Source organism: Notechis scutatus, chromosome 6, assembly GCF_049901735.1.
Source record: "Notechis scutatus isolate UNSWTSFEM ecotype Mainland chromosome 6, rNotScu1.2, whole genome shotgun sequence".
Lineage (NCBI taxonomy): Eukaryota > Metazoa > Chordata > Lepidosauria > Squamata > Elapidae > Notechis > Notechis scutatus.
The window spans coordinates 24973437-25001434 of record NC_142014.1 but is presented as its reverse complement, the minus strand read 5'-3'; the positions used below and the strand labels follow the sequence as shown (position 1 = coordinate 25001434).

The window sequence follows — 27998 nt, the reverse complement described above, 5'->3', positions numbered from 1 at the left end:
GTGTGTAAAGGAAAGAATTAGATTTGCTTTATTACCGCTTCTTTATCTCAGCAGATAATAAGGGCAACCACAAGAATAAATAATAACCGTAGCAGCAACAATAAGAACACGTCCTGTAGTGACAATACTAGTATTTTTTCCTTCTTTTCGGTTTTCCAAGACGCTTACATTCAAAGCATATCGTGTTTCTGTTGATCTTGCCAAGAACGGCTTAACGGGAATCAGGCTGTTTTCTCATCTCTCGCCTGACAAGGAGAAAAGTTGAGTCCTATCTTGCTGCCTTCGGAGAAATCTGAAAAGATAAGGATCAGTGAGTCAGGTCAGTCTTGTGAAGGCATTGTCTGGGTTGAGGGAAGAGAGTCAAAAGCAACATGCAATCAAACTGTCAGCGCGCCAAACACAAAAGGTCATTTAGGAGCTAATCTGATGCTTGGGTTGTCCACAAAGCCCTCTTATGGGGTGTCCTCCTTGGGTTCATCATTGCAGAACACGTGCCCCGTGCTCTCTCGTTCTCCATCTTCTATTGCAGTAAAGCAGGGGTGAAGAATGATGGCCCTTTTATGACTTGTGGACTTCAACTCCCAGAATTCCTGAGACAGCATGGCTCCTAGTTAGCATGGCTGGCTCAGGAATTATGGGAGTTGAAGTCCACAAGTCATAATAGGGCCCTCGCTCCCCAACTTTGCAATAAAGGAACCAGCCCCAGGCAATGGGCAGGCAATCGAAATGGTGGTTTGGGATCATTGTGGGGTGGAGCCCTGAAAGACCAACCAAGGGACCAAAATAGCAAGATGATGGAGTAGGCATGGCCACCAAAGGAAGTCTTTGCTTATGTTATGAACGTTACATTACTAGCTCTATACCCGTAATTCGCTACAAAACGATGTGGTCGGGCTTAGTTTTTGCAGAGGAAAATAAGGGGGAAAAAATTCTGCCTCTGCCTACCAGCATCCATCAGTATTCATCTGACTGGCATCCTGTCAGTGTGAGAGAGAATTGAGGGCTGTTTGGAAACTGAAGCAGTATTTGCTGTGTGAAAAAAAAGGAGACAGCAAGGACCCTAGGCGTGGCTTCGCTCAACTGTTCTGTACTAAAGCTGTGAAACTGAAACTGAAACTCCTCTGCTTGTGTTTTGCATTTGGAACAGATTATTTTTCAGGTGGGGAGTAGAACTCCTTAGTATCAGAGCGTTTTAATAATAATGTACGAAATACTAATGCTCTGATGGTCATTTTGAAACATCCTTTCTTAATGAGCACCTAGAAGCCAAGAGGAAGATAAGTGCCAAATTTCAAGTTTGTGGGCTTTACGGTTCTGGAGATTTTGTGATGAAGCATGCGTGGTATTTCATAGATAGATGGATGACATATATATATGTGTGTTTCTCCAACAATATGGCCTCCACCAATAGGAAGGCCCAGCATGTTTTATTGGCATAAAATCAAATTAAGCCCCTCCCCCAAATTAAGGCCTATATTAAACATGTGAAATGGAGGGGAATAGCGGTGGGGGGCTTGCTGTTAGGAAGTACTTTTTTGCACACCCGGATGTGGTGCTGCCTGCGTTGGTGGGGCACTAAGTGCCCCACCAACCTTCTGCAACATCCAAGTTGCTTCCTTCTCCCTTGATGCAAGGGGGGCGTCACCCCAAAAAGACGCTGCGGCCGTTTTTCAGGGCTCAAAAAAATAAGACCCGGCCTTATTATATGGGCTCCTCGGTGCATGTATGTGTGTGTGTGTGTGTGTGTATGTATGTATGTATGTATGTATGTATGTATGTATGTATGGTATCTCAGCTTTGTTCGGTATTTTCCCCTGTCCCTTTGCCTTTTAAAGTTTTAGCAACGTTTTAAAAATGAATCTCATCTGCCATCATCAAAGCCTCCCTATTGTGTTGTCTGTGAGTCAGACTTTTTTATATATACTTTTATATATATATATATATATATATATATATATATATATATATATATATATATATATATATATACACACACACACACACATACACTTTTATATATATATATATATATATATATATATATATATATATATATATATATATATATATATATGTTTTCTTAAGTTTTCACGGATATGGTGCTTGCTTGCCTGCGTTGACCCGATATGAAGTGCCCCACCAACTTTGAGGTCAACATCCAAGCCGTCGCCCCCGCCCTAAGATGCAAGGGGGAATTAAGTCACCCCAAAAGACGGCCTAGCCGTTTTCAGGGCTCAAAAAAATATATAAAATAAGACCCGGCCTTATTATATAGAAATACGGTATATATATGTATGTATATATATATATATTCAGCTTTGTTCGGGTATTTTCCAACGTCATTATAGTTGTGCTTTAAAATGTTGTAGAAAATACTCGGCAGAATCTCATCTGCCATCATCAGGCTTCTGTATTGTGTTCGTCTGTATTGTGTTATATATATATATATGTATGTATGTATGTATGTATGTATGTATGTATGTATGTATATATATATTGCTACAACTTTAAAAGCACAACTATAATGATGTGGGAAAATATCTAGAACAAAGCTGAATCTCATTCATCATCTTCAGGTACCACGAAAACTTAAGTCTGAAACAAATATATATACATATATACATCTACATCTATACATCTATACATCTATATACATACACGCATGTATATATATACACACACACACACACACACACACACACATGGGGGGAGGGAGGGGAGGGAGGGCGAGAGACACACACACACAGAGAGAGAGAGATTAGATAGATAGATGATAGATAAACATATAAAGATAGGTTGCTGGAATTGGGTCTGTCTAGTCTAATGAAAAGAAGGACTAGGGGTGACATGATAGCAGTCTTCCGATATTTGAGGGGCTGCTACTAAGATGGGTGGAAGGTGTCAAACCATTTTCCAAAGGATCAAAAAGCAGAAACAAGGAAAGGAAACTAACCAAGGAGAGAAGCAACCTAGAAGGAAGGAGAAAATTCCTAATAATGAGAGCAATCAACCAACGGAACAGGTGACCTTCAGAAGTTGTGGGTGCTGCATCACTGGAGGCTTTTAAGAAGAGACTGGACAGTCAATTGTCTGAATTGGTATGAGGCCTCCTGCTCAAGCCTAGAAGAAGGTCCTTTCCAACTCTTATTATTCTATGTTCTGCCAGAGAAGCAGCTTTGGTTTCCTCCCAAATGCTCTGCTCTTTCTTAAGGCTTCTTTCCTGGAAACCCAAATCCTGACTGTCTTTATTTTGGATCAGACGCACTCACCTGGCAGCGACTCACTCTCCATCTCCTGAGGACCATTGTCAGCATCCGAGTCCTCTTCTGCCAGCGTCCTGGGCAGTGGCTGAGACAGGGGTTCCAGATTCATTGGCACCACTGGCTTGGTGGTAAACAGCAAGGTGGCACCAGGCCCGGGGCCCTTTGGCAGCTGGAGGAAGCAGGAGCTGGCAGGCAGGGACTGGTTCAGGGCAAAGGGTGCCTGCTGGGCAGAGCCCCCCGCGATTGTCGCCAAGCTGGAAAATGGTATTGGGGAGGAGAAGGAGTGGGTGAAGGATGGTCCTTGCATGGAAAACTCATTCCACGGGAAAGCCTGAAAAGCAGGGAGGTAGCCTGAAGAAAGGAAGAACCACCACTCGTTAATCTGCAACCCAGCGGGAAGGCACCAAAAACATCCCCCTAGCCCAGAAACAATTCTAACTAATGGTAAAGGTAGTCCTTGACTTACGACCAGCAGAGCCCAATATTTCCACCGCTAAGTGAGACATTTAAGTGGGTTTTGCCCAGTGGTGGGATTCAATTTTTTTTTTTACTACCGGTTCTGTGTACGTGGCGTGGCTTGGTGGGCATGGAAGGGGAAGGATATACTGCAAAATCCCCATTCCCTCCCCACCCCACCCCACTAACCTGCTTTCCAGCTCCGTTCTCCTGTGCAGGGCAACCAAAGGAAACCCAGCCGATCAGCTGGGACTCAATGGGAGGCAGAGAATAGATGGGGATGCGGCCAGTCAGAGGTGGGATTTGCCGGTTCTCCGAACTACTCAAAATTTCCACTACTGGTTCTCCAGAACTGGTCAGAACCGGCTGAATACCACCTCTGGTTTTGCCCCATTTTACGACTGTTCTTGCTAAGTGAATCACTACCGCTGTTAAGTCAGTTGGTAAGTGAATCTGGCTTCCCTATTATTGACTCTGCTTGTCCAAAGGTTGCAGAGGTCAGAACTGACCTGCTTAGATCAACTAAGTCAGGTGGCCCTCAGGAGGTACGGATAAAAGCTTCCCTGAAGTTTGGGCTTCTTGTAAGTTATCTTGTGCAAACAATACAGAAGTGATTTGTTGTTCTCTTCCTGACCTCCCAACTTTATGAACCAAGCCTGGACCTCTTGTTCTTCAGTTCTTCAGAACTGAAGAAGCTTCTTGGATGAGAAGTGAAACGTTTTCTTTTTTATTATTATTAAATTTATTTATTCAACATTTCAACATTTTAAAAAAAGACACTACGATTCCGTAACGGTGTTCACACTAATTAATAAAGTCTAAAACTAGATAAATTACTTCTCCATTCTTATTCACTTATATTCTTATTTTTCGATCTAACTTATAAAATTATTAATATATCTATATATCTATGTATGTATGTATGTATATACATATATATACATCATTAATTAACACTTTCTCAGTTTTGCTGTCGATGGATGCCTTTGCGTCTTCTTTCTAACCACTCGTACCAAACATTCCGTATCTTACAGTACTCTATCTCTTCTTTATTTTTTAATATCATTGTTAACCTGTCTATTTTAGCACATTCGAGGGTCTTTTTTATTATTGCTGTCTCGGAGGGGATAGTGTCCTGTTTCCAGTTTTGAGCAAATGAGCAGCAAAATGTTTTCAAAGGCGGTGTGTGGAACTCACAAGAAAGTCTAATTGCCTTTTGGGGGAAAAAAAGTACCTTGGGGACAACCACGTGGATGATTGACAATCTCCACAGATCAAAACCTCTTGTTATGGTCATGTGCTGACCCAGGGTGGGATACAAAATAAACACCGTCACAAAAAACAGGTTTTATTTCCCCTTTTATTTCTTCACTTTGCTTCCAAGCTCCAAATATCCTTGACTGGAGACAAAAAAACTCCCACACAAACAGTTACAAGAAGGAGGAAATGCTGTTTAAATTATAAAGAGTAAAAAAACAAACAAACCAAGCAAGATAAGGGCTGGAGGACATCCAGAGATAACAGAACACACACTGGGAAGGACGCCAAACTCAGAGAGGAACAATAAACTAGAGATATTTCCACGCTTTGTTTCCAGCACTCGCCAGTACGCAGGTCCATCCTCTTATCCAGTTGTCACAGCTGCAGCCCATGAAGAGTATCAAGGCCCTCTCCTCCTGAGTAGACCACATCTCTCCCTTATCCTCTCCTCCCTGTGTGCCCTCAGATGGAGAGGGGATGGGCCTGGGTCCTCCTCTGACTGCCCAGCCAGACTCTGCCCTTCCCCAGCCTCCTCCACAACCTCCGGAGCCACACTTCCACTCCCTGTCGGCTGTTCCTCCTCTCCCTCGGAGTCAGTCTCCACCAGGGGCATGACAGGTCAGCCAGGACTGGCTGCATGTTGCTGAAGGCCCTAATTATGGGATTCTCCACAGTATCTTTCTGGAAGACAACACAGGTAGTCCTCAACTTACAACTGTTCATTTACTGACCATTCAGTTACAACAGCCCTGGAAAAAGTGACTTATGACCATTTTTCACACTTACAAGGGTTGCAGCATCCCCATGATCACGTGATCAAAATTCAGATGTGTTAAAAGTGTTTGCAGCATAAATTCAAGTCCAGAAAACACACAGATGACTGATTCAGCAGGATTCATTAAACTTCATTTTTTTATATAAAATAAGTAAATGTACAATACCATTAGTTTCTTCCAACATGGAAAGGTAACAAGCAAACACAAACAAAATGTGATGACCCAAGGTGGGATACAAAAGGAACAAAGTCACAAAAGCAGGTGAAGTCCTTTTAATTCCTTCAACTTGGCTTCAAAGGTCCAATTATCATTGACTGGAGAAAACAACTCCCCCCACAAACAGTTGCGAAAAGGAAGAAATGCTGTTCAAACTCAAAATGCATATAAATTATACTGTAAATAGAAAAACAGGGCCCCTTCCGTCGCCCATAGACCGACGCCACTCATATTTCTCCACTTATCCGCCATTCCCCCTGCATGCCCTAGGATGAAGAGGGGATGAACTTGAGGTCTTCTTCCGGAATGCCCAGCCGGCCTGTTTCCTTCCCCAGTTTCCTCCACAACCTCTGGAGCCACACTCTCACTCCCTGTCAGCTGTTCCTCCTCTCCCTCAGAGTCAGATTCTAACAGGGGCATGACACAGAAGCAGACATGTTACAGCTCCAGTTCAGAGCAGAGCTCAGTTTCACTTTTGTTCAGCAAGCAAGCAAGCAAGCTAGTTCACTTTAGAGCTGAGCACAGAGAAAAACCATGCCCTGATTCTCTCTCTTAAGTTTCAGCCCCCAATTCAGCTCTCATTGGCTGACCTGGTTACTAAGCTCTATTCCACTATGAATATACTCTGTCAAGATGCTTAGTAACTGGTTCACATTTATGATGGCTGTAGTGTCCTGGGGTCATGTGTGACCTTCTGACAAGCAAAGCCAATGAGGAAATCCAGATTCACTTAACCGCCGTGTTACTAACTTAACAACTGCAGAGATTCACTTAACAACCGTGGCAAGAACAATCGTAAAACAGGGCAAAACACAACCAATGTTTCACTCAGCAACATAAATTTTGAGCTCACTTGCGGCTGTTAGCTTGAGGGGTGTCCGTAACACCAACGAAGGGTGTTTGCCTTTTCCCAACCCTTGAGAAAGAAATCCTGATAACGGATAGACCCGTGATGGTGAACCTGTGGCACGCATGCCACAGGTGGTACTCAGAGTCATTTGTGTGGGTATGCAAGCCAAACTTACCTCACTGCGTATGCACACGCCTCCCAGATGATTTTTGGACCATTTGAGGCCTTTTTTGGCCTCCTCGAGGCTTGAGGGATGCCTCTGCAACCTTTGTAGGCCGAAAAACAGGCCCGTTTTGTCACTTCCTGTATTTCCGGAAATACTGGAAGTGATGAAATGAGGCCTTTTTTCGGCCTGCAAAGGCTGCAGAGGCTTCCCTCGAGGCCGAAAAAGACCTCAAACGGGCCAAAAATCAGCTGGGAGGCATGCACATGCGCAGTGCAGGTAAGGGGGTGGTGTGGGGGGATCGCGCGTGCATACGCGGGGCCGTGGAGGGGCCACGTGCATTGCCTTCCGGGTGCTGGCACGCAAGTATGCGTGCAATTTTTGGCACAGGAGCCCAAAAAGGTTAGCCACCACTGGGATAGACCTTCTGTTAGGAAGTGCTGTACTCACCTGAGCTCCCCGCTGACGGCTGTAGTAGGAGGTGAGTTCCTACATGATTCTGTAGGAAACCTTGAGAACACTCAGCTGCTCCATAGGTCACAAGTCCATTGCTGCCAGGGAGCGAGAAAAATGTGGTGGACTTACTGGGTGTCGCTGTTGTGAGTCGGACACTAGGCAAGGCGTTGCCAGAAAGATGGATTGGGAAGTGAGACATCTCATGTTGGGGATACTGGTCGTGCTGATGCATACCAAGATGGCTGTTTGGGTAGAAACAGGGGGCTTCAAGGTTGATTGTAGACTCCAGTTGTTCAGGGTAATTGCAGTCCACAGGTGAACTGGTGCTCAGGTACAAGAAAGAAAGAAATTCACCGGTTGTTGTTTAGAAGCAGGACTACTGACGAGTCCTTATATCCGGGGTGTCAAACTTAAAAGGCCCGCAGAGCCACCCTGGAAACAGCAAAGGACTGGACCGTGGTGCCTCTGCCAGCGAAAATGGGGTCTGGAGGGGTCGTGTGCAGCCCCATAGGCTCCGTTTTCACAGGCAGAGGGCTAGCAAAACAAACTAAAAATAAAAGGAGAAATGTTTCCCCTTTTGCATTTGAACCTGCAAGAATGGACAGGAAAGGAGAAAGGGAAAGAGGAAAGACAGAAGAAGAAGGGAAGAGGGGAAGGGAGCAAGGAAGGAAAAATAAGGAAAGGAGAAGGAAGGAAGGAAGAACGAAGAAGGAAGGAAAAAGAAGAAAAGGGAAAGAGGAAAGATGAAAGATGAAGAAAAAGAAGGGAAGGGGGAAGGGAGCAAGAAAGGAAAAATAGGGAAAGAAGGGAAGGAAGGAAGGAAGGAGAATGAAGAAGGAGAGAAAAAGAAGAAAAGGAAGTAAGGAAAGAAGAAAGGGAAAGAGGAAAGACAGAAGAAGAAGGGAAGAGGGGAAGGGAGCAAAGAAGGTAAAAGAAGGAAAGTTGGGAAGGAAGAAGAAAGGAGAAGAGGGAAGGAAAAAGAAGAAAAGGAAGGAAGGAAGTCCTGCCTTAGCATTTGGCCACCACAGATTGAGCTGGCCAAACCCACCCTAGCCCCCTCAGGTCAAACACAATCCTGATATGGCCCTCAATGAAATCTAGTTTGACCCTCCGGCCTTGTATCATCATATAACACTACTGAGGTTATTCCAAAGAAACTCTCTTATGCAGGTAAGTTCTCAACTTACAACCATTGGTTGAGCGACTGTTCAAAGCTACAACAGACTGAAAAAGAGTGACGTAGGAGCCCCAAATTTATGTTGTTGACTGAGACATTCATTCAGTGAGCTTTGTTCCATTTTACGACCTTTCTTGCCACTGTTGTTAAGTGAATCTGGCTTCCCCATTGACTTTGCTTTTGTCACACTTATATGACCATCCCCAGGGTCACGTGATCAAAATTCGGACGCAGAGCAACTGTCATGCCTTTACGACGTTCGCCGTGTCCTGAGCTCATGTGACCATTTTGGGACTTTCGGATGGGCCAAGTCAACGGGGAAGCCAGATTCGCTTAATAACTGCATGACTAACTTAACAACTGCAATGATTCGCTTAACAACTGTGGCCAGAAAGGACATCCAATGGGGCAAAGTTCACTTCATCAGGCTGCTTGTTAAATGGGGTACCATGTGACCACATTTGATTTTATAACCCCTTTTTGCAGGGGTCATAAGTTGAGAACTATCTGTACTGCAGACTGCCTGATGCACCTTTTAGATGAGAAAAGTCCTGTGACCAGGGGTGGGCTTCAAATAATTTAGCAACTGGTTCTCTACCCAGTTGCTGGGTGGGTGTGGCCATGGTGGGCGTGGCGTAGTCGGCATCCTGTACCACAGTGTGGGGGGGTCATTTTTGCCCTCCCCGGACTCCAGAGGCTGAAAATGGGCCTCCCGGAAGCTCCGAAAGGCCGGAAACTTCCGGATCCTCCAGGAGGCCCATTTTGCCCCTCCCTAGGCTCCAGAGGCTTTCCTTGAGCCTCTGGAAGGCCCATTTCCCACCGTCCCGGAGGCTCTCTGGAGGCTGGAAATGGGCCTCCTGGAAGCTCCGAAACGCCAGAAATGGGACTCCTATAAGTTCCAGAAGGCTGAAAACAGGCCCATTTCCGGCCTTCTGGAGCCTCCGGGAGGCCCATTTCCCCCCGCCCCGTAGGCTCTCTGGAGGCCACAAACGGGACTCTTTCCAGCCTTCCGGAGCCTCTGGGAGGCCCCTATTTCGCCCTCCCCGAGCCTCCGCATGGACCCTGGAGTTATCTGGGATCCAAAATGGAGCCTCCTGGGAGGGGCGTGGTGGGCATGGCCAGCCAGTCATCGCAACTACCGGTTCGGCGAACGAGATGTGAAATTAACATCCGGTTCGATCAAACCGATACGAACCGGTAGCCTCTCACCCCTGCCTGTGACCCATTTGGGTCTGGAATCCCACAGACGAGAGCTGGAAGCAATGGGATGTAATTTTTCTTTCCAGGGGATGGATCATTGTTGCTCCCTGGGGACCCAGTGGCCAGGTAACCTTCCGTCCTTCCCCCCCCCCTGCTTCTGGGCCGCTTACTTACCTTTGACCCTGGACGCTGTAGGTGTGGGCGTCGCTGGAGCTGCTCTCCTGGCTGGAAGGGCTGCATTCGCTGGCCAGGCTATCCTCCAGCATCAACGGGATGATGTAGGGATTGGTGTTAAGGAGCAGGTTGAAGGGAAGGTTGGTCCGGCGAATGGGCGGAGGGCTTGGGATCGCAGGGAACAGCTCCTTCCGGAGGGATCCCAAGGAACTCTGGGAGGTGGGGGCCTTGGTCTGGATGGAGCCACCACAGCTCGTCTTGCTGGGAACCGAGGCGACTGCGAAGGGGGAAAAAAAAGAAGGGAGGGAGATGAAAGACAAACGGAAAGACCGAGAGTTCCCAGCAATTGTTGGCAGGTTGGAAGGAATACAGAAAGATATCTCGCACGGCAGCTCCCCAGATGCAAAACAGTCCGGTTACGGAAAACTTGTTTCTGAAGGATCGAGGAAAATACGAAGCGGCCCAAGTGTCAGAAGTCAACAGAGGACTCAGGGGGTCAACAGAAGCTCTCAAGCTTTCAACAAGAAGCTTTCAAGATCAAGAATGGCCCAAGACAAGTGGGCCTTTGGCTGGCTTTTCAGTTGCACCTCCATGACCCCTTCCCAATCTCTTTTGATGGGGGCATTATAGCCTCCATTGGAAATAGACCTCATCAATTTATTTATTTATTTCTATTGATCTTTTTTTTTCTACCTTGTTATGTTTCTTCCTCCTATTCTTAGCTACCTCACGTATCCCTTTCACAAAGTAGTCTTTTATTTTGTTTTGGACACTAAATAATTGTACTCTTCAAGGTTGGGGACTCTGGAGGATTTGAAAGGAGCTCTGGTTTTTTTTCCCCTTCCTTCCTTCCTTCCTTCCTTCCTTCCTTCCTTCCTTCCTTCCTTCCTTCCTTCCTTCCTTCCTTCCTTTCCTTCCTTCCTTCCTTCCTTCCTTCCTCCCTCCCTCCCTCCCTCCCTCCCTCCCTCCGTCTCTTTCATTCTTTTTTCTTTCTTTCCTTCTCTTTTTCTTCTCCTTTCTTTTCCTTTCTCCTTCTCCTTTCCTTCCTCCTTTCCTCCTCCACTCCTTTACTTTCTTTTCCATTCCTTCTCTCCTTCCCTTCCCTTCCTCCTCCTCTCCTCTCCTATTCCTTCCTCCTCCTCCCCTTTATTTTCTTTTCCTTCCCTTCCCTTTCTCCTTCTTCTCCCCTTCCTCCTTTCCTCCTCCACTCCTTTCCTTCCCTTCCCTTCCTCCTTCTTCTCCCCTTCCCTTCCTCCTCTCCTTTCCTTCTTTGTATTATTTATATTTCACACTTCTTAAGACCCATTTCCCTTTGCAGCCTTTGGAAAGAAAGGCCGGCTCTTTAAGAATTTTTTACAATTTGGAATATATGGTACAAATGGTTGTATAAAAAGGAAGTAAAGATGTCTAGTGAAACTGATTAAACAAACAACAAGGGAAAATGTAAATAAGGATAAATGTATATATGACTACGTGTGTATGTAAAGTAATATAATTAAATATTGTATTATAATTGTAATAATAACATAACAAAAAGTAAGGATTTAAGAAATAAGTTATAGGTTCACTTGTAACAAATGACTTTAATTGACACTAATAGAAATGTACACTACTATGAAAACGTTGCAAAAATGTGAGAACGTTTCTCTTTTTTTAAAATATATTCTTTTTTGTTTGAAACTTTCAATAAACATTATTTAAAAAAAGAATGAAAGGAATTTTTGCATATTTAAAGGCTATACATTGTTCCCTTTTTAGTGATATACTATATTTTCACATTGACTTTTATCCCCTGTAAACTTAAAACACTGTCCTCAAATAAGTACGATTAAATAAATTCAGCTAAGGGACAAAACGTAGATTAATCCAAAAAAGTCATGCCTTATCTTCAGCTGAAGGCAAAGGCATATTTGGAGAAACTCCAGCCCTAGAAGAAAGTTTTGAGATGCTCTGTATCTTTTCTTTAAATAGTGATTTTATTAAAGATTGTCATTACAACATCAAAAACTAATATAAACTGAAAGAGATAAAAGAATAAATGAAAGATTGGAAGTGGCCGGAAAAAAAAGTAAGAGAAATGGAAAGAAAAGCACACACACACACACATTTCCTAATTTCATCACAAATATAAACAATCTCAGTAGCTTATTACTTCTTAAATTACAGGAAATGACTTTTTCTTTTTCCCATATTTTTTATCTACAAACAAATCCCTAAAGACTTGTCATTTCAGTCCTGGTGCCCGCAAAAATCCATTGACGATGACTAGAAATCATCATATTTATTTTATTTAAAAGATTTATACAGACACTCATAACAAATCCTGGGCAGCTCTAATCAAAAATTAAAACAAATATATAAACCATATTAAAACTCTAACAACCCAACAATTTAAAAATGGAGCAAAAAAAACCAAACTGATGCCAAGTCAAACTTCTGATGTGTTGATGCCTCATCTTATCCCAGCACTGGAGGAAAAAAGTAAATGCTTTTAAGGAGTTGGACTTGAGTCAGATTAACAGTTGGAAGGGACCTTGTAGGTCATCTAGTCCAACCCCTCCCCCAAAGTAGGAGACCCTACGCCATTTCTGACTGATGGCAGGCCAGTCTCTTCTTGAAAGCCTCCAGTGATGAAGCTCCTACAACTTCCAAAGGCAACTTCTGTTCCATGGGTTGATTGTTCTCACTGTCAGAAAATTTCTCCTTATTTCCAGGTTGAATCTCTCCTTGACCAGTTATCAACCATTATTCCTTGTCTGGCCTTCAGGTGCTTTGGAGAATAGCTTGACCCCCTCCTCTCTGTGGCAGCCCCTCAAATATTGGAAGACCGCTATCATGTCTCCACTGGTCCTTCTCTTCACTGGACTAGCCAAGCCCATTTCCTGCAATCGTTCATCGTATGTTATAGTCTCCGGCTCCCTAATCATCCTGGTTGCTCTTCTCTGCACTCTTTCTAGAGCATTGACATTTTTTTTTATCGTGTGGTGACCAAAACTGGATTCAATATTCTAGGTGTGGTTTTACTAAGTCATAGCAACTGGACTTCTTTTCTTTTTTTGGTTTGAAACATTTCACTGCTTCCCTGTCCAAAAATGTAAACATTATGGTCCTTTTTCTTTTAAGGGAACATATAATGCCTGATTCTAGTCCTGTGGTGTTGCTTCTTCTGTCCTGGGCCATCCTCTTAGAGTAGAATAGAGCTGGAAGGAACCTTGAAGGTCTTCTAGTCCAGCCCCCTGCTCTGGCAGGAGACATTTCAGACAAGTGGCTGTCCAATCTCTTCTTAAAAGCCTCCAGTGATGGAGCCACCACAACTTCTGAAGGCAAAGCTGTTCCACTGGTTAATTGTCCTCCCTGTTAGGGAGCTTATCCTTAATTCCAGGTTGCTTCTCTCCTTAGTTAGTTTCCATCCGTGGTTTCTTATCTTGTCCTCTGGTGCTGTGGAGAATAATTTGACCCCCTCTTCTTTGTGGCAGCCCCTCAAATATTGGAATACTGCTATCAGGTCATCCCCTAATCCAAAGGTTTTCAAACTTGGCAAGTTAAAGACTTGTGAACTCCCAGAATTCCTGAGCTAACATGACTGGAGGAGAAAGTTGAAGTCCACAAGTCTAAAAGCTGTCAAGTTTTGAAGACCCCTGATCCTTCTTTTCTCCAGACTAGCCAAACCCAAATCCCGCAAAGGCTTCTTGGTTTCTCCAGTCTAGATTTCTGAACACTGTTCACTGCACTGGACTGCATACAATTACATTACTCTTCATACGTTTTGGTGCATGATTTTTAGGGCGGACAAGCCTTTGTCTCCGTGCATTGGTGGGTTTAAAGAACACCAGTTCATGGTGTTTTCCAAATACGGGTTCTTGGTGTTTTTCTGAGGCTGGCATTTTTCCTGCAATGGTTTCATTTCTTTCTTCTGTGACATTAGAGCCCTGGTCTCCAGGCCTGAACTGCAACTCAAAGGAGTTTTCTTTTTCTTTTTTAAATTATCACTTTGAATCTTGCATAATGGACAGCGAGGTCTCATCTTTGAGTGCATTTGCAGGGATGGTTAATTTTAATCTGATGATCAAGTGGTGGAGCTCTTGCCTCGCAATCAGGAGGCTGTGAGTTCGATCCTAGGTAGAGGCAGGTATTTCTCTCTCTGGGCACAATGAGAATATAACTCCTGAACAAAACTCCGCATTGGTGATAAGAAGGGCATCCAGCCAGTAAACACTCAGCTCCATTCAACTGCCCAGACTCCACCCCGCAAGGGATTATGGGGTCATTAAAAGGACATGATGATCAAGATGGGATGAAGAATGGACTATAACATGAGTTTACCATAACAAGCTAAAGCCTCCTTAGATAAGTAGGGTTTCTTTGGGCTTTTTTGGAACCTCTTCCTTTTGTTTCTTAATCTATTTTTCCCCCTTTCAGGCAAGGAAACTACTTAAAAAAAAGAGGTGAGTGGCAGCATACATTGCTTTTTTTTAATATAAGCCGAGTCTATAATGAGAAGAAAGAATGGTTGATGACTAACAGCTCCCACCTGGTTCTTTTTTTTAGTGGTCAAATGCAAATTGCATTGCCCAACTTGAGACCTTCTCAAGTTGAAATTCTCAAAGAGAATTTCTCTTTTTGCAACAGGTGTTCCCAACTCTTTTGGTCCATCAGGAACAAGCACAAAATGGCGTCCAGGAAGTCTGTGGTTTACTAACTGGTCGGGGGCCTTCTCCTATCTGTCTAAACCAGGGGGGGTCAAACTAAAGGCCTGGAGGGGGGCACTCTGGAAACAGCAAATGACTGGCCCGCAGAGTCTCTGCCAGCAAAAATGAAGCTTGGGAGGGCCGCATGTGGCATTCCTGAGCTCAGTTTTCACAGGCAGAGGGTTGCCGGAGGCTGTCGCAGTGGAAAATGGAGCTTGGGAGCCCGTTTTCGCTGGCAGAGTGCTCAAGCCACCACCGGTGCCCCCCACCCAAAATGAGTGACATCGAGCTGACCATGCCCACCCTGGACCCTCGAGGTCAAACACAACTCTGATGTGGCCCTCTATGAAATCAGGTTTGACACCCCTGGTCTAAACCAGGGGTCGCCAACCTTTTGGACCTCAGGGACCACCAAACTCATCATTTTAAATCCTGCGGACCAGAGACTCTGGAAAAATCCCCAAAAAAGTCTACAGGAAAATTCCCCACCCTGTTTTCCTACCGATCGATCATTCTTTATTTGGGATTGCAGGATATCATTTCCAGCTCCGTTCTCAGAGGGAAAGAGAAAGAGAGACTTCTGGCTTCATGCAAGGAAAGCAGCAGCAGAAGCAGCAGAAGTCTTTCTTCCTCTCCCCCAAACTCCACCAGAAATGAGTCTTTGTGAGACTTGACATGCCAGTGCAGCCTCTTGGAGCAGGATGCCTTGCAGGATCCCAAAGACTCATTTCTGGCAGAGTTTGGAATAGAGAAAGAAAGATTTTTGCTGCTTTCCTTGCGTGTAGCCAAAAGCAGAAGAAGAAAGAAGTGGAAAGAAGCATTGTTTTGGGGGCGACATTTCTCTGCAGAGCACTAAAATTTTCTCGCAGACCACCAGTGGTCCCCAGCCCACTGGTTGGCGACCACTGTTCTAAACCAAGGATGTGTTCTGACCAATGCTTCCTGAGGCCATAATTAAGCACACGCTTATTCCAAACAACTCTCTTTTTATTTCAATGGCTGGGAATTATGTTCATTCCCAGCCCATAATGAGTCCCAAACAGTCTCTCGAGATAAGCACCCACCTTTAGTTCCTTTGAGTTGCTGCCAAGAACTAAAGTGCCAAATTAACTGTAAAAAGTCAAACGGAGTACAAAGTCCACACAGAACTTCAAGATTTAATCCGAATAGAGCAAACAAAGTTGCTTCCTGTAAAGGTTCCTGTCCCTTTGCTCCTCCTTTATGCCTTATGGAGGGCCAATCACTTCCCAGCCTTAATCCCGAGTTGCCCCTTTTGTCTCAACTGTTCTTGCCTTCTGGCAGCTCTGTGCACATGCACACTGGGAACAGGCTCCCCTTGTTCCTCTGCCTTGCTGCTGTCAGATTCTGGAGGCTCTGGAGTCAGCACATAACTCCCAGATGGTCCTGGCCCCATCTCTGCATCGGATGCAGGACCCTCATCCAAGTCCTCCCCAGACTGGCCCATGTTCCTCCCCACTGTCCAATTCTGCTGCCGTCTCCATAGGTTCCAGCAGACCACAACAGGATGTCTCCCATTTCAGAACAGTCAAAGTAAGCTATGGTTTTCAACTTCCTATCTCTCGTTTCTATTTTGCAAGAAAACTCGAGAGACTCACAAGGGAAAACCTGCTGAAAAAAATGTTGCCCACCTGCCTGCCTTTTTTCCGTTTATTTACTTGTAAATTAAAGGCGAGGCAGGAATCCTGGCCATCCTTAAGCAAGAAGAGACCATTGTCTTATGGTGCCATCTCATGGCTCAGTATATTATTGCTGCAAGAATTGAGAGTCCTGATTTTCTCTTGACTTGGAGAAGTTGAAACACCTAATCTATACCAGTGGTTGCCAACCAGCGGGCCAGGAACCACTGGTGGCCCGTGAGAAAATTTTGGTGGTCCGCAGAGAAATATCACCCCCAAAGCAATGCTTCTTTCCACTTCTTTCTTCTTCTGCTTTTGGCTGCATGCAAGGAAAGCAGCAAAAGTCTTTCTTCCTCTCTCCTAAACTCTGCCAGAAATGAGTCTTTGGGACCCTGCAACTCATCCTGCTCCAAGAAGCTGTGCCGGCGTGACAAGTCTCACAAAGACTCATTTCTGGTAGAGTTTGGGGGAGAGAAAGAAAGCCTTCTGCTGCTTCTGCTGCTTTCCTTGCATGAAGCCAAAAGTCTCTCTTTTTCTTTCCCCGAGAACGGAGCTGGAGACGGTATCCTGTGATCCCAAATAAAGAATGATCGATCGGTAGGAAAACAGGGAGGGGAATTTTCCTGCAGACTTTTTTGGGGATCTTCCCAGGGTCTCTGGTCTGCAGGATTTAAAATTATGAGTTTGGGGGACCCTGAGGTCCAAAAGGTTGGCGACCCCTGATCTTTACAATGGATGAAGACATTTTCTACCTCCAGAGGGAGGGAGGTCTCCCACTGAAACAGGATTAGAATAATTGGCAACTACCTTTGGTAATAAGTCTTTTCATCTAAAGAACAGTGTTGAAGACCTGAGCAATTTCAACAATAAACCAGATCTGACATGGACTTAGCAAGTTGTTATATTTATTCTTCCACTGAATCCATGCTCCAGTGATCTATTTCCAAAAAAAAATAATTGATGTGAGGATAGATAATTCTTTTATGGACATGCCAAAGGTGTTCTGTAGGTTCACCTTAAATCAAGAGTCCCCAAACTTGGACAACTTTTAAGAATTGTGGGCTTCAACAGCCAAAATTCCTCTGCCAGACAGCCATCCATCCTAGCTGGGGGGATTCTGGGAGTTGAAGTACACAAGTCTTAAAAGTTTTGAAGCTGGAGACCTTTGTCTTAAATGATGAATATGCTACACATTTCATACCACGTAAATTTCAACTTCAATATGTGCGTGAAGTGGTTTTACAACGAAGAAAGAGGAGAAAATAAACAGCTTTGTGGAGAAAGAAGAATGTGACCGGCTCACTGTTAAGGTGTAACAGATCTCACCTGAGGAACCCGACAATGCGATGGATGATCCCGAATAGTTCATAGTTGCAGCACCCAGTGTGACTGTGTTAGGTTGATTGTTTGCAGTGTCGGACAGCTGAGTCACAGCCAACATAGTTGTGCTGTAAGAAAAGGAAAACATTATGACTAGAAAGCAACGGCATAAGTATTTTTTTCTGTTGCTTGATACATTGGACTTTCTTGTCTGCTGTGGAAAACAGAATTGTCTCTCTTCTTGTCAAGGGATAAGAAGATAATTTACTATAGCATTTTTTTGTTCCAAATGAGTGGTGCAGTATGCCTAGAGGTGGAGCTCTCGCTCCAGGAGGAGGCTGTGAGTTCGATCCTAGGTAGAGGCAGATAGAGAATATATCTCCAGGAAAAAAAAACTCCACATTGGTGACAGGAAGGGCATCTGGCCAGTAAACGCTCAGCTCCATTCAGTTGCCCAGATCACCCAGCAAGGGGATTATGGAGTCATGAAAAGAGGATGCTTTGATTTGTTCCAAACCAGAATTAAGTGAGTTGGTCATTCTGGAAGGTTTAAATGAATCCCCCTTGTGGTTCCTTTTAAAATCCAATTTAAAAATGTTTGTCCTGGTGATATTAACAGAACCACCTCAGAACAGACTATAGGTTTCAGAAACATGCCATCAGCCAGAGTTAGTTACTGATGACGTTACCTAGTTTGGTAATGAAAGGTCTGCAAGAAAACTACCAAGCACCAAGAATCCCAGAGTTAGTTACTGTGAGATTTACACTCCAGATTTGTAGCATGGATTATGCTCAAAGGGATTAATAAAACTTAAGCAGAATTGGGGCAGTGGGATAAGGAGGCAATATAAAGACAATAAAGACAGCAAAAGAGCTTCTTCAAAATAATGAACTGCTGGGCAGCTCTAGGACTAATAAAGAACAATATTTGTAGCTCAGGATTGAAATGAGGGACCCTTGGGGTAGTCTGAGCTTGGTGGCTTTCTTGCAAACGTTTCATAACCCAACTACATAACGTTATCAGTGCTGCTGTCTAGCACTGGTGGCGTTACCTAGTTTGGATAATGAAATGTCTGCAAGTAAACTATCAAGCACCAAGAACAGAGGTGGGATTCAGCTGGTTCTGACCAGTTCTGGAGAACGGTAGCGGAAATTTTGAGTAGTTTGGAGAACCGGCAATTACTAACTCTGACTGGCCCCGCCCCCATCTATTCTCCACCTCCCGAGTCTCCTTCCTCTAGTTATTAATCTGCACTTTTAAAAAATGTTATGATAGATGGATGGATGGATGGATGGATAGATACAGAGGTGGTATTCAGCCAGTTCTGGAGAATCGGTAGAGGAAATTTTGAGTAGTTCAGAGAACCAGCAAATCCCACCTCTGACTGGCCCCACCAACCCCACCTATTCTCTGCCTCCCATTGAGTCCCAGCTGATCAGCTAGGTCTTCTTTGGTTGCCCTGCACAGGAGAACGGAGCTGGAAAGCAGGTTAGGGGAGGGAAAGGGGATTTTGCAGTAATCTTCCCCCAGGAGTTGGGAGGGAATGGAGATTTTGCAATATCCTTCCCCTGCCATGCCCACCAAGCCACACCAAGCCCACCAAGCCACGCCCACAGAACCGGTAGTAAAAAAAAATTGAATCCCACCCCTGACCAAGAACCCCCAAGTTAGTTACTATGAGATTCGCACTCCAGCTTTGCAGCACAGGTTATGCTCACAGTGATTAATAAAGCAGAATTGGGCCAGTGGGATAAGGATATTGCCAATAAAAAGGGATACTGCCAATATAAAGATACTAAAGATAGCAAAAGGGTTTCTTCACCACTTTATCAAAATAATGAAGTGCTGGGCAGCTCTCGGATTAATAAATGAGAATATTTGAAGCTCAGGGTTGAAATGAGGAGTCCTTGGGGCTCTCCGAGCTTGGCTGTTTTCCTGCAGACGTTTCATCACCCAACTAGGTAACATCATCAGTACTTGTGACTAATGCTGGACTAGCACTGGTGATGTTACCTAGTTTGGATAAGGAAACGTCTGCAAGAAAGAAAGAAAAACCAAGTTCAGAAAGCATGGAGGATCCCTTCAGCTCTTTAGGTCTTCTAAGAAAGCGCCAACAGCTGTCCTGAAGAGAAAGAGGCAGGGTCTCCTCACCCTTGTGCCATTCTCTGAGGATCTACTGGCAATGCAGGGGCTGCGAGAGGGCATTTCTTAGTGTTTTTCACCATCAGTTTTTCCATTTTTCTCCACTTTGCTCGGCGATTCTGGAACCAGACCTAAGGGGGGAAAAAAAGGAAAGTCTTTAGTCAAAGAAACTTTTTGGACAGACAGGAGGATCCCTTAATCCAACCTTCTATGTTGGCTGGGAATTTGCACAGGTTGTCAACAGGTTGTCAGCTTCCACTTTGAATTTCAGTAAAAGAAAAACTTTGCTCAAATCTATGGAGTCTTGAGTATTTCTTTCTTGGATTTTGAATGGAGCACAGACTGACACAGGTGGTCCTCAACTTACAACAATTCATTTAGTGACCATTCAAAGTTACACTGGCACTGAAAAATGTGACTTATGACACGGCTGTTAAGTGAATCTGGCTTCCCCAATTTGACTTTGCTTGGGAGAAGGTTGCAAAAGGGGATCAGACGACCGTGGGATAGTACAACCGTCATAAATATGAGCCTGGTTGCCAAGCATCTGGATTTTGATCATGTGACTCAGTGGTGAGATTCAGATTTTTTTTACTACCGGTTCTGTGGGTGTGGCTTGGTGGGCGTGGCAGGGGAAAGATATTGTAAAATCTCCAGTCAGAGGTGGGATTTGCCGGTTCTCCCAACTACTCAAAATTTCTGCTACCGGTTCTCCAGAACTGGTCAGAACCTGCTGAATACCACCTGTGACGTGACTGTAGGGAAACCTCAATGGTTGTAAGTGGGGGAACAAAAGGGTCATAATGCACTTTTTCCGTGCCGTTGCAACTTTGAACGGTCCGTAAATGAATCGTTGTTAAGTTGTGCACTACCTCCTCTAACTTTGGGTATCTCTAAGAACGTGAGACAAGATCCTTGCTTCATGAATAGCAATAGCACTTAGACTTAAATACCACTTCACAGTGCTTTTACAGCCCTCTCTAAGCAGTTTACAGAATCAGCACATTGCCCCCAACAATCTGGGCCCTCATTTTACTAACTTCAGAAGGATGGAAGGCTGAATCAACCTTGAGCCTGGTGGGATTTGAACAGCCGATAGTCAGCAGAAGTGGCCTGCAGTACAGCACTCTAACCACTGCACCACAGAGGCTCTTAATTAATGAATTAAGTTAATTAATGATTAACTCTGGATTGTTATCCAGAAATATTGGATGCAACATTTCTGGATGACAATGTTTTATCTTTCTGCTGTTCAGTGGGACTCAACTCACCATAATGCGCTGGGGTGTCACACCAACTGAAGCCGCAATTTCTCGGCGCTTTTCGTTGTCAGGATAATGGTCATCTTGGAATGTTTTCTCCAGTTCCTGTAGTTGTTCTGGAAATGAGGTCAATCAATTAGCAACATAACGTGAGAAAGCAACCAGGAAGAGAAACATTAGGGAATGACCCTTGAGCTTCAAAAGGATGTGTGTTAATATTCATTGACTTTAACATACACACACACACATACACTTCACCATGGCTCAAGCACCTCACAATGAGGAATAGCTGAAGCTGGCAAGAGAGCAGCTCTTGGAAAGATAATCTTGATAAAGGAATAATGCAAGAGTTAAGATGCTGGATTTGTCAGTGGAAAGCCAGCAGCTCAGGTTTGAGACCCAAACGCCACATGAGCAGGGTGAGCTCCCATCCTCACCTCAATTCCTGCCAACCTCATAGTTCGAAAGCATGAAAATGTGAGTAGATAAATAGGTACCACTTCAGTGGGAAGTTAACAGCGCTCTGTGAGGTCATGTTGGCCTCATGACCACAGAAATGTCTTCGCGCAGCGCTGACACAATGGCCTTGTGTGGAGGTGAGCACCGCCCTTGTAGCTGGCAACGACTTATGGAGTAAAATCCGGAGGGAGTCCTTTTTATTAAAAGAATTATTAAGTGAAAGTAAACAACTCCTGGGAAAGAGGAAGGTGTGAGGGAAAAAAAAGAAACCACCTAAGGAATTCTGGGAGTTGAAGTCCACAAGTCTTAAAGTTGCCAAGTTTGGAGACTCCTGCCTAAAACAATAAAGTAACGTTTCTAAAATGCTAGAGGGGCCTGTTTCCTGACCTGCCTACTTTAAAGACCTGAGAGAAGAGAACTTTCCAGATTCTTTAAATAGAACCATTTTACTGGCCACCTGGGTGGAGATTTGGGTGGCCCGGAGTGATTGCTGGTTTCTCCAAGCTACAAGGTCAAGGCTGGGCTGGGAAGAAATCATTTTGCAGAGGAATCTGGGTAATGAATCAGTTTTACAACCAAAATAAATTCAAGCAGTTTGACAGGGTTGCTAATGGGATTGAGGAGACAAACACTACTTCCAATTCCAAGCTCTCATCTGCTCTCCAAACTCCGTGTGCACATCTGGAAATTAGAAGAAACCACAAAATGCCCCAGGAAACCGGGGACAGTGGCTTTGTTCCAAGATGTTCTGGTTAAATGGGAGACTAAAGGTCGCCCTCAACTTACAACAGTTCATTTAGTGACCAAAGTTAAAACAGCACTGGGAATAAAAGTGACTTATGACCGTTTTCCACACTTACGACCATTGCATGGTCACGTGATCAAAATTCACACGCTTGGCAACTGACTCGTATTTACAACCGTTGCTGCATCCTAGAGTCACGGGTGATCCCCTTTTTGCGACCTTCTGGCAAAGCAAGAGTCGATGGGGAAGCCAGGTTGACTTTGCAGCTTTGTTACTAATTTACCAACGGCAGGGATTCATTTAATAACGGTGGCAAGAAAAGTCATAAAACAGAGCAAAATGCAGCAAAGCAAGTGTCTCCCTTGGCAACAGAAATTTTGGGGCTCCACTGCGGTTGTAAGTCGAGGACCTGCCTGCCAAATCACCAAATTATACAATTCAGTCAGTGGTGGGATTCAAATTTTTTTACTACCGGTTCTGTGAGCATGGCTTGGTGGGTATGGCGTGGCATAGTGTGGCTTGGCTTGGTGGGCGTGGCAGGGGAAGGCTACTGCAAAATCCCCATTCCCTCCCCACCCCACTAACCTGCTTTCCAGCTCCGTTCTCCTGTGCAGGGCAACCAAAGAAGACCCAGCCGATCAGCTGGGACTCAATGGGAGGCAGAAAATAGATGGGGGCAGGGCCAGCCAGAGATTGGATTTGCCGGTTCTCTGAACTACTCAAAATTTCCACTACCGGTTCTCCAGAACCGGTCAGAACCAGCTGAATCCCACCTCTGAAACCAGTCATGATTAATGCCTCGTAACTTACTTTCGTTGTAGAAAGTTCGTGTTTTCTTTTGAGCAGGTGGAGCGGATTCTTTGGAGACTTTTAGCGAACTGGAACCTCGTTTCTTAATTCCATCTACGTTGCCTTTGGACAGCAGAACCGAATAGAACCTGAAAGACGGCTGGCCCACGTTATTGGCTGTCGCACCTCTGGCCGACCTGCGTGTGAGATGGCTCAAGTTGAGATTCTGGTTGATGTCTGGATTTTGTTCGTTGTCCAGCCCGACACAAGGAGCACCTCCCCTTTCAAGGGCCCTCTTGGCTTTCTTTTTGGCGATCTCCTTTTTCGTCACGTCCAAGCTGCCCAAGTCTACTTTCTCTTCTGATTTTGAAGGAAGGACAAGTTCTTGGTTGGGTTCACTTTCAAAAAATGGAGGGTCAACGTTCATGTCACCATAGCAGGCTGTTGGGTTGTGGGGTTGGTAGAAAATAAGCGAGTGAGCATCTAAAGATGTCAGCTGTGTGAGATGAGATTCTGGCCTGGGGTCTAGATAGTATTCTCCATCAACTTCCTCTTCCTCCTTGGAAACTTCAGGGTTCCCTTCTTTTGTCAGGATCTTTCCAGATGGATCGCCAAGGATCACAATATGATCCATGGAGCAAAGACTGCTCTGAGCACCAACCTCATTCATCAGGTTTTCATTTGGAACCAACTGTTCTGTGCACAGAAGGGATTCTCTTGCTCTGTTCTCTTCTGCCTCCTCAAATTCGGCCTTGTACACTAACAATAACAAAGAAAGGTGCCCACGTTATCATTAATACCAGAAAAACGAAACCCGCACCAACGTGCCTACCGTCCCTGTCCTATTGTTTCTCTTATTCTTTTATTTTTCTTATATGTAACCATTTCATGTATTCACAACTATGTATACATTTATACTTATTATCTTGTAAACAATTGGCAAATCAAATAAATAAATAAATAAATAAAATAAATAAAAAAGTTTTCGATTTTAAAATTCTAAAAGTGGAAAGTGGTAGCAGAAGAAGACAGAAGGCCAAGTGAATTAACCCAGTTGCATGGACTGAGATTGGGAGTTTGACTGGGCAGTGCGATTTATGGATTTCCACCACATGTCTCCCTCCCTGCTGTGAAAGGTCAAAATAATCTCAAGTGATTATATTCAAGGCATGTTGCAATTTGTCCTGAGATGCAGCCAAAATCACTTGTGCACTTTACATTCAAGCCATTTCCTTCTCAGAAATCCAAGCTCTGAGTGAAATATTCAATGGTGAAATTGCAAAAAGCATAATCTTTAAAAAAAAAACCTAACAAACAAACTTTAGAGTCAGAACAGAAATTGAATAGCAATAGCACTTAGACTTATATACCGTCCCATAGTGGTTTACAGCACTCTCTGGGAAGTTTACAATGTCAGCATATTGCTCCCAGCAATCTGGGTCCTCATATTACCAACCTCAGAAGGATGGAAGGCCGAGTCAACCTTGAGCTGGTCAAGATCAAACTCTTGGCTGTGGGCAGAGTTAACCTGCAATGCTGCATCCTAACCATTGAGCATAATAAATTAAACCTGGATTCCCAGGAGGGAGGGGCTGCATTCCAGAGGAATAAGAGACAGCAAAGTTTAAATAGTTTGGTTACGAGGAAGAGAGTCAAGACAGCTACTCCCTATGTCAGGGCTCCAGTAGTTACCCCCATTTAAATCACGGATCTCTAGCTGAATTTTCAAAATTTAAAGAAGATTTATTAGGAGTAAACATGCCGGCGCTGCCTGGGTGTAGCCGACTCTGAGACACATCATTCATTGTCCCCCTTGACCTTGTGTCAGGTGATGCTCCATTCAAAATTCAAGAAAGAAAACTTAGACTCTTTAGATTAGAGCAAAGATGTCTTTTACTGAAAATGAAGTGGTAACATCAGTAGAATTCTGAATCTGAGAAATAAGGCGCGCAAATCAGATATACAAAGTGATGGAATTGTTCCCACCCCCCATAGTTCAAAAGATTCTTCCAATCAAAAGTTCTGAATATGATCATGTGGACATCTTCAGGTGGTGATGAGGCCTCTGTCCATTGACCTTGGCATAATTTGATAAAGGTTTGCAGCTGTGCAGAGAAAAGAAAGCTAAGCGAGAAATAGAAACTTAAACAGGAATTTATACTCCCCCACTCCTCATTTACACAACACAAGAATGTAACACCTCCAGCTCTCTTCCCAGACATTATACCCTCCTCCCCCCCCGTTACTTATGGCAGCCAAAAGATGCAAAGCAGTAATAGAAGATCTTGAAGGCTGACACCTTGGTTTCCCCCCACCCCTGGGTGTATTATAATTCATATCCTCCAATGGGACACATCCATAGCCAAGAATCCTCAATCATGCTCTCCAGTTAGAATTTTGCACGGCAGAAACTTCGGTCACCTAGAAACTATCATTGAAAACATTTATGGAATGCAAGCTGTCCACTGCTCCCACCTCCCTTTCTGATGGCACCTCTAAAAAGACCATAGAAATATTTTGTGAGTTGACACCCTAGAAGTTCTCAGAGTTTTTCTTTGATGATGCAAATCATGGGTGGCCTGCTATGGGTTCGTATGGGTTTAGCTAAGATTCTGCATAGTTCGGCGAACCAGCAAATCCCACCCCTGGCTGGCCCCGCCCACCCCATCCTGCCCTCCCAGGAGTCTCCACTTGGCCCATTTTGGATGCCAGGTAAGTACAAGGCCCACATGGAGAGGCTCAGGGTTGACTCAGCCTTCCATCCTTCCAAGGTAGGTAAAAAATGAGGTCCCAGATTGCTGGGGGCAATAGGCTGACTCTATAAACTGCTTAAAGAGGGCTGTAAAGCACTGTGAAGCGGTATATAACTCTGCTACTGCCCTTCCTTCCTTCCTTCCTTCCTTCCTTCCTTCCCTTCCTTCCTTCCTTCCCTTCCCTTCCCTTCCCTTCCCTTTCTCATTCTCCTTCCTGGTGCTGCAGTGAGTATTGCAGGATACTCTGCCCACTGCCAGGATCCTGACCAGCTCAAGGTTGACTCAGCCTTCCATCCTTCCAAGGTGGGTAAAAAATGGGACCCAGATTGTTGGGGGCAATAGGCTGGCTCTGTAAAACCTCTTACAGAGGGGCTGTAAAGCACTATCAAGCAGTATATAAGTCTAAGGGCTATTGCTATTGCTTATAGGTGTCACCTGTAAAGCAGGAATGGGAGCTTGGGCTACCTGGATGCAGCTCTCCTGTTGACATTTTTTTTAAAAAAAATAATCGGGGTCAAATGCACATTGTCCACCAGCACATTCTTGGAGAGACACCCTTAAGCTTGAAACCGTGGTTTGCAGGACTCCAAATGTCAGAGGCCTATGCTTCCTTGAAAGAAGGGAAATTTGCAGAAGGACCGAAGCAACTCAAGGGGAAAAACTGAGAAAATGCAACTTTAGGGAACACAAGTCACAGAAAGCTTGATACAATGACTACATTTTTTTTTCCTGGCCAGCCAACTGGATGAGAACCCAGGTTGTTAGCAGTCTGCAAACCGCTTAAAAAGCACCGTAAAACACAGTGAAGCAGTATATATAAGTTTTAAGTGCTATTCAGCCTTTTCTATAACTTGCACCCCTTAGAATGCTTCTTCTTTTTCTTTTATTAATTCATGTTATATTTCCAGTTTTCCTTTCACAGCATACATATTTTGTGGACAGCGCATTGACTGGGTCAACGCCCTTTTTAAGCAATGCTAACAATGATAATACAAATAAGTATATATCATCCTAATCTTCCAACTCCGACAATACCATTCTCTCTTTATAATCCTTTCTTATTTTTTTTTTCCATTCATTCATTTAAACATAAATAACATTTCTTTTCACCCTATATTTATTACCCCCTATTACAGAGGTCTTCAAACTTGGCAACTTTAAGACTTGTGGACTTCTGGGAGTGTTAAAGTTGCCAAGTTTGGGGACCCCTGTCCTATTAAGTCACTTATATTTAATATTTTAAAAATTACTCATTTTCCCCCACCATACTTTCAATCTCCCAAATATAACAAAATTCAGTCAATCCAGGGATTATATCTCAAAATCCCCACAATTCCCTCCCCTAGAACACTTCTGATGTATTCTTGCACCCCTTTAAAAAAATAATTATATGCCCATTGTTGCACATTATCATTATATACATATACACTATCATTTTGAAACTTCTAAACCCAAGTTTTTGCACCCCCTGGAATATTGTCTCGCACTCCCCCAAGGGTTGGGATCCCCTGTTCTGGTTTATTCCCTTGAAAAGAAATGAAAAGCTTTGGTTCTTGCAACCTAGGATATCCAAGGCTCCTTTTCCCAGAACTGAGGCTTCCCGCATCACACTTAAACTGCGGCTGGGCTTAATCCCAAACAAGCCACGATGCATTTTGGTCCGGGAGTCCTTTCAGGTTATGCTTGCAATTTCATTCTTCACGAAGGAAGGCACAGGGAGGGGTTCCCACAAGGCAGGAAAACCCACCCCACCCCAAGGCAAGCCAACCCCACCCGGATCCTTGCTTCTCTCTCTCTCTCTCTCTCTCTGTGTGTGTGCTCTTCGTGGGGGGTACTGTACCCCACCCTTTTCCCAAGAGCCTTCCCGTTGCAAAGCAGAGACCTTTCCCACGCTATTGCTGTGGGGCGCACGGAGCGTTCTTCTTAGCCAAAGCAGGGGTTGTACTAGATGACCTCCAGGGTTCCTTCCAACTCTTTGTTATTCTATAAGTAAAAGCGTGTCGCGTCTCCTTTTCCTAACGGGACGGGCGCAGGGAGGGGGTGTTTCAAGGGCCCTTTGGGGAGAGGGAGAGAGAGAGAGAGAGGGACATAGGGGGCCCCGGGGCCCTCCGCGTTACCCGCATCTCGCTGAGGGAACTGATCCTGCGCGGCGCGCCCGTCCATCGCCATCCCGTCCCAGCGCAAGACCCGCGTGCGCGGAGCAGGCTCCGG

At 44.6% G+C, this 27998-nt stretch overlaps 1 protein-coding gene across 1 annotated transcript; it reads right to left on the bottom strand.

The window, feature by feature from the left end:
• Nucleotides 1-101: 101 nt before the first annotated feature.
• On the bottom strand, nt 102-27956 carry NOBOX (NOBOX oogenesis homeobox). The gene is made up of 9 exons (XM_026679244.2): nt 27905-27956; nt 23056-23793; nt 21051-21157; nt 19789-19910; nt 17643-17764; nt 9992-10268; nt 7435-7766; nt 3270-3614; nt 102-292 (listed from the first exon to the last, which is right to left on the bottom strand). The coding sequence occupies exons 1-9, from the start codon at nt 27954-27956 to the stop codon at nt 222-224; spliced, it is 2166 nt and encodes a 721-aa protein (XP_026535029.2). The 3' UTR covers nt 102-221.
• Nucleotides 27957-27998: the final 42 nt, after the last annotated feature.

Excerpts from the sequence above, each read along its gene's own strand:
- NOBOX (XM_026679244.2), bottom strand. The coding sequence starts at position 27,956 with ATGGCGATGGACGGGCGCGCCGCGCAGGATCAGTTCCCTCAGCGAGAT. Across the intron at positions 23,794-27,904 it reads GTTCCCTCAGCGAGATGCGG|TGTACAAGGCCGAATTTGAG; the intron begins GTAACGCGGAGG and ends TGTTATTGTTAG. Across the intron at positions 21,158-23,055 it reads ACGAACTTTCTACAACGAAA|AACAACTACAGGAACTGGAG; the intron begins GTAAGTTACGAG and ends CCTCATTTCCAG.